Genomic DNA, 5,464 nt, shown 5'->3' with positions numbered 1-5,464 from the left:
CCCTCTAGACCAGGTTGCTCAAAGCCTTGTCCAGTCTGGCCCTGAATGCTTCCAGGGAGGGGGCATCCATAGCCTCTCTGGGCAACCTATTCTAGTGTCTCACCACCCTCACAGTAAAGAATTTCTAATATCTAGTATAAATCTACACTCTTCCAGTTTAAAGTCATTTCCCCTCATCCTGTTGCTACATGCCCTTATAAAAAGTCCCTCTCCAGCTTTTCTGTAGGCCCCTTTCAGGTACTGGAAGGCTACTAATAAGGTCTTCCTGGACCCTTCTCTTCTTCATGCTGAAGAGCCCCAGCTCTCTCATCCTGTTCTCGCAGGGAAGGTGCTCCAGCTCTTTGATCATCCTTGCTGCCCTCCTCTGGCCCTGCTCCAACAGCTCCATGTCCTTGTGTTGGAACCTCCAGAACTGCACACGGTTCTCCAGGTGGGGTCTCACAAGAGCAGAGTAGAGGGGCAGAATCACTTCCCTCATTCTGCTGGTCACGTTTCTCTTTATTTCATCCAGGTTACTGTTGGCCTTCTGAACTGCAAGCGCACATAATTGGCTCACATTGAGTCTTTATCAACTGACAGTGTTGATTGCGAAAATGTAAATTCTTTTCCTGTACCCATAACATAGAACTTACATGCTGTTGTTTGTGGTTACATTTCACTTACTTTGTTATTTTGTTCTGTTTCAGACGGTTCGTCATGGTTTTCCTTATCTACCCACTGCCTTAGCTTTTGACCCAGTTCAGAAAATTCTGGCAATTGGAACAAGAACAGGAGCCATACGAATGTATCCTTTCTTATTCAGAATGTACACAATTTCTCTGTATTTGTAACTCAGTGACATGAATCATCTTTACATCCAGAAGCACTCAGGTAAGGGTACAGTTTATGTTGTGTTATGCCTCATTTTGTTTTACTTTATTGACTGGAAAAGGATGTGCTGTTGAGGAATTACTTTAGCTTCTTCAGGTGTCTGAAGGAAAAAATTTTGAATAAGTTTTTGCTGTATGTATGGTGTATATTGGTATATAAAGCAGAATTAATTTTTTCTTGTGCTGCGAGTAAAGAGATTTTTCAGTATGTAAAGTTAGACTACAATGTGATGATGAGCAAAGTGGGAATTTTGAACTGGCAATAAATAAGTTAACTGTTGCAATGCAGCCAGCTGGAGAAATCTTCACTGGAAATAAGTATGCTTGAAATATTGTTTAGACCTTCCTATGTGAATGATGGGAAAAAGATGATTTTATGGCATAATGCTTCTCTTCTTGGAGGAGATGTTTCAGGGAGGTAAGGTTAAACAATCTAAAAGTAGCTGTTTCTTTTCGTTAATTATAGAGGTACATTAGTGCCAGAACATTACGTATGTTTTTATACTGCAGGAATTTTAAAGTTAGTTGTCTAAACAGAACAGATTGAACATAAATGAAATGAAAATTTGAACAACTTTTGTTTTAGAAAAATATGAGGAGAATATTTAAATGTGTCTTTCAAAATGTTATCTGAATATATATTTTTTTAAATTTGTCTTGGTTCAAATGTATTCCAGTCTGGTGAAATTGCATATAATTTAAGAGAAAAATAGAGGAAAGAATATTATAGGAAGCTTTGAGAGTTACAGGATACAGAAGCAGTAAACCAATACTTTTTACAGCCTCTTGCAGCTAAACAGATTCCAGGGTTGAAAGTAGGGGGCAATGCTGTATAAAATAGCAGTTAAAGTAGCGTATTGTTATGGTTTTACCCAGCAGGCAGCTAAGCAACACACGGCTGTTCACTCATACCAAACACTATGAAGAAAATCAACTCTGTCCAACTGAAACCAGGACAGTTACAATCTAATGAACAATCATCTCATGAAGAACCATTCTATGCTTCTTGTAACATGACTAAAACTTTAATTTCTTCCATTTTTGGGTACTCTTGTCCTGAACAGTTGTGTTTTCGTATACCTCATTTTCTTTCCCCAAGACTCAACTAAGCCAGTTATGTAAGAAACTTTGCTTTGATGATTCTACTCTTAATATTTTCCCGCATGAAGTAGATTAAATATATTCCATTCAGAGTAATTGAATTTATGCGCTTCTGGGAAAGTTCAAGTCTAGTATCCATGCATTCTTCTGAGAGTTAGGAAACATTAGAAGGCTGGAGCCTTTTATCTGGAAGGTTCATTGATACCTTCTATAAGCAGGGAGACTGGCAATTTCATAGGTAGTGCAGGTATTGTAGAATGAAGGTCTTGCCGAAAATTGACTCCTAAGCCCTCTGCTTCTTTCCATCCCAGCAACCTGGCAGAGTTGTTACTGGCTAAACATCCTATACCTATGTCAATCTCTCAAGAAAAAATGGGTACAGAGCCCAAATTAATACATCTTTGTGCAGAATTAAGTTAAATCTGTAGGTCACTTGCTGCAGGAATGGAACATAAAGTGGAAAATAAGCTGTGTCCCACACCTCATATAAAACTCTGTGTGGATTATCTATGGAAATTGATTATAAAGGGTTAGAGGAAGAAGGAAGAAGAATATTTTTCAAAGTACCTTCTCCTTTAATGTCTCTTCTCCAGTTTTGCTAGCAAAAATCTACTTCATTTATGGAAATTTTTCTAGGAGCTGAATCAAACATGGGTATCGAGATTATCAGACAATCTGATTTTTTTTTTAAAGAGAGATGCCATCTCATAACATAAATGCCTCATGGTTTTGGCACACAGAGCCTGGTTTGCTTAATTGAGCACTGAGTCAATGAGAGCTATGCTTAGAAGACAGATGGTACCATTAAAAGGATTACTTTTTTTTTTTCATTTTTTAACTGAGACTTCTCAACTTCACTCTTAAAGCTTTACAGAACATACTATGTAAAAAGCCTAGTTATGGACTAGTAAGTTTGCCTGTGTACGTAGCAAAGAAGAGTGATGAGTGAAACAGCCTGAGGCCATCTACTGAACACTGCTTATTTAAACTAATCATGTTGGTTTTAACATGCCATTTTTAACTGTTGCAGGCAATAAGATTCAAGCCAAGATATAAGTGATTAGTATTAATTCTGAAAATACAATTTATAATGGATATATTTTTAAAGCAAACTAAAAGTAGTTCATACTGTAATGACTCTCAGTCTTCCACAGTATCCTGTAAAAGCATTTTTTAATAGAGCAGCATAATTTCATTCTGCAATGAACATATTACATAACAGAATGATAGAATTTGTTCTCATTCATTGTATTCTAGCAGTGAAGCTGGTGCTTCTAACCAGTATTGTGGATGGTGCAAAAGGAGGTTTGGCTACCACTACAAAAATGCAACCATTTATTTGTTTAGTACCAGAAGGGCCCAGTTTGGATCAAATTCCTTTGTGCTAAGCAGCACAAAGGTATAGCAAGACAAAATTCATGTTTAGTATTCATGTAATTATGTAGAACAAGCTTTCCTGTGACCGGTGCAAGTGACATAATGGTACACTTGCTTCCTTGTCTTTCTGTAAGGTTCACAAAGTGATGGCATATCTAGTGATTGTAAGCTTAGAAGTTGAAAAAACAAAGCAGTTTCCAAAGAAAAATGAAGCATGTATAACAGCATTGAAAATAAAGGTTTAACACCTCACCTTTAGGTGATCGTTTCAAACAATTGAGCAGCATGACTGAAATAGTCTGTTCTAAATTGGCCTGAAATAGACTACTATTCATAAATTTCCATTACAATACAGAGACAAATGAAAGTTCACTTTGGAATGAGTGTCAATTTGCCTTCTAGATTTCTTTTCAAGCTGTTCTAGCAGCTGTAGCTTCTATAGCAATGGGAATTGCTGTTGCTATGCTCTAGTGATTCTAGTGGTCCCTGTGGGATTCTCAAGAAACTTCAGACAACTGTAGCTTTTACCTACATCAGTGTCTGATGGGCGCTGATCCTCACAAAACAGCTGTACTTCATCCTCAGAATGAGTGCACGTTAAATCACTGATGAATGAGTGTCTTCCTGTTACTGACACTGAATTACAAAACCTGCAAATAGAGGGCAAAATACTCGCTCTAGAAACAATTGCTTTGTCATCTGGTCATCTTTATCCTTCATCCCTGTTCTCAGCACCCATACTTAGATCATGTTTTGTTACTGCTCTACCTGTACTATCCTTGCTTGAGGCAAACATGTTCAGATGAAGAAGGGTTATGAAATTGAATTCCTTTTCTTATTATCTCCATATGGTTTTTCTTTAGTCTTAGTCTGGAAAACCTTCTGACATTACACACACAATAAAACAAAGTGTACTGTCTCTAATCTATCAGAGAAGGCATATCACTATACAGGGAGTGAGACAAATTAAGAAAATTGATCAGATTGAAGTCTCTTCTTCATTTCAGGGGAAAAGAAGGCTAAGGTTTTGTCACATCACATATCTGAATGAATAGATCAAAATCAGCGATAGAACTGATTATTCCAATATCATATCTGAAGAAGTGGCATGTTGCTTTCCTGTTTCATTATGTGTATTCCTACATTGCTATTTAATCAACTCAAAAATGCTTGCTGAAATTCATTATGGGTACTTCATTTCATGGAGTCACTGTGTCTTTTCACTTTGACTTCTTCCATCAAATCAGTGGTATGCCAGTATAGCCATCTACTACAGGCATATAATTATCTACACATTATTGTATTGAGTCACTGATTATTTTGTGACCAGCTTCAGTAACAAAAAATCTACGTGTAGACCATTCCATAGTTATTATAGACCATTCCATAGTTATTATAGACCATTCCATAGTTATTATAGACCATTCCATAGTTATTATAGACCATTCCATAGTTATTATCATCTTTGCTTATAAAGAAATGAGGGAAAATTTAAAATCCAGTGCAAAGATATCTACTGTGTCGAGAGTGGCATCCAGACCGTGAAAAGCTTATCTATCACCATGCTGGCTTACACTGATAGTACATCCTTGGACATATTTCTACTATTTTCTATTGTCATGGGTAATAGTTATTCTTAAGACTGACAGGCTTCATGTTGTTGTGGGTGGTGGTCATAGGGCATGCTAATCTTCCTTTCAACTGTTCGTTACTTGAGAAACAGAAGCAAGTAATCACAGCACTTGCAAGGCCTTTCTAGTAATGGCAATATTGCAGTGTCATCTGGTAATATGATAGTCATTTTATACCTAAGCAAACAAAATTATTCCCACTCACTAACATATAAATGTGAAGTTGTTGCTCTGCCCCCACCTTTTGCATATCTGCACAGTCCTGACACTTTCCTTGATCTGACTCTGGTGTTCAGCAGATCTTTCCAAAAGCACTCAATTAACATGGTGAAATACTGTTTCTGTTTTGCTGTGCTATTTTCCTGATAGGTTAGATTATGAAATGTATTAGTGGTGCTTAACTCTGATTTATCAGAATGAAACTGTAAAGAAGCTGGAAAGAGTGTATTTTTGGGTCTGAGAGGGGGGGAAATAGAGGATAATCCT

At 37.1% G+C, this 5,464-nt stretch overlaps 1 protein-coding gene across 2 annotated transcripts in view; it reads left to right on the top strand.

Moving 5' to 3' along the window:
• Positions 1-5,464, top strand: part of STXBP5L (syntaxin binding protein 5 like) — a 181,135-nt gene that overhangs the window by 13,557 nt on the left and 162,114 nt on the right. For both annotated transcript variants that reach the window (XM_031555909.1, XM_031555905.1), the window contains exon 2: positions 687-784. In XM_031555909.1, the coding sequence (XP_031411769.1) occupies positions 687-784 (98 nt within the window). The remainder of the gene's footprint in view (positions 1-686; positions 785-5,464) is intronic.

Source organism: Meleagris gallopavo, chromosome 1, assembly GCF_000146605.3.
Source record: "Meleagris gallopavo isolate NT-WF06-2002-E0010 breed Aviagen turkey brand Nicholas breeding stock chromosome 1, Turkey_5.1, whole genome shotgun sequence".
Taxonomy (NCBI): Eukaryota; Metazoa; Chordata; class Aves; order Galliformes; family Phasianidae; genus Meleagris; species Meleagris gallopavo.
This window is presented reverse-complemented; position numbering and strand designations above follow the sequence as displayed.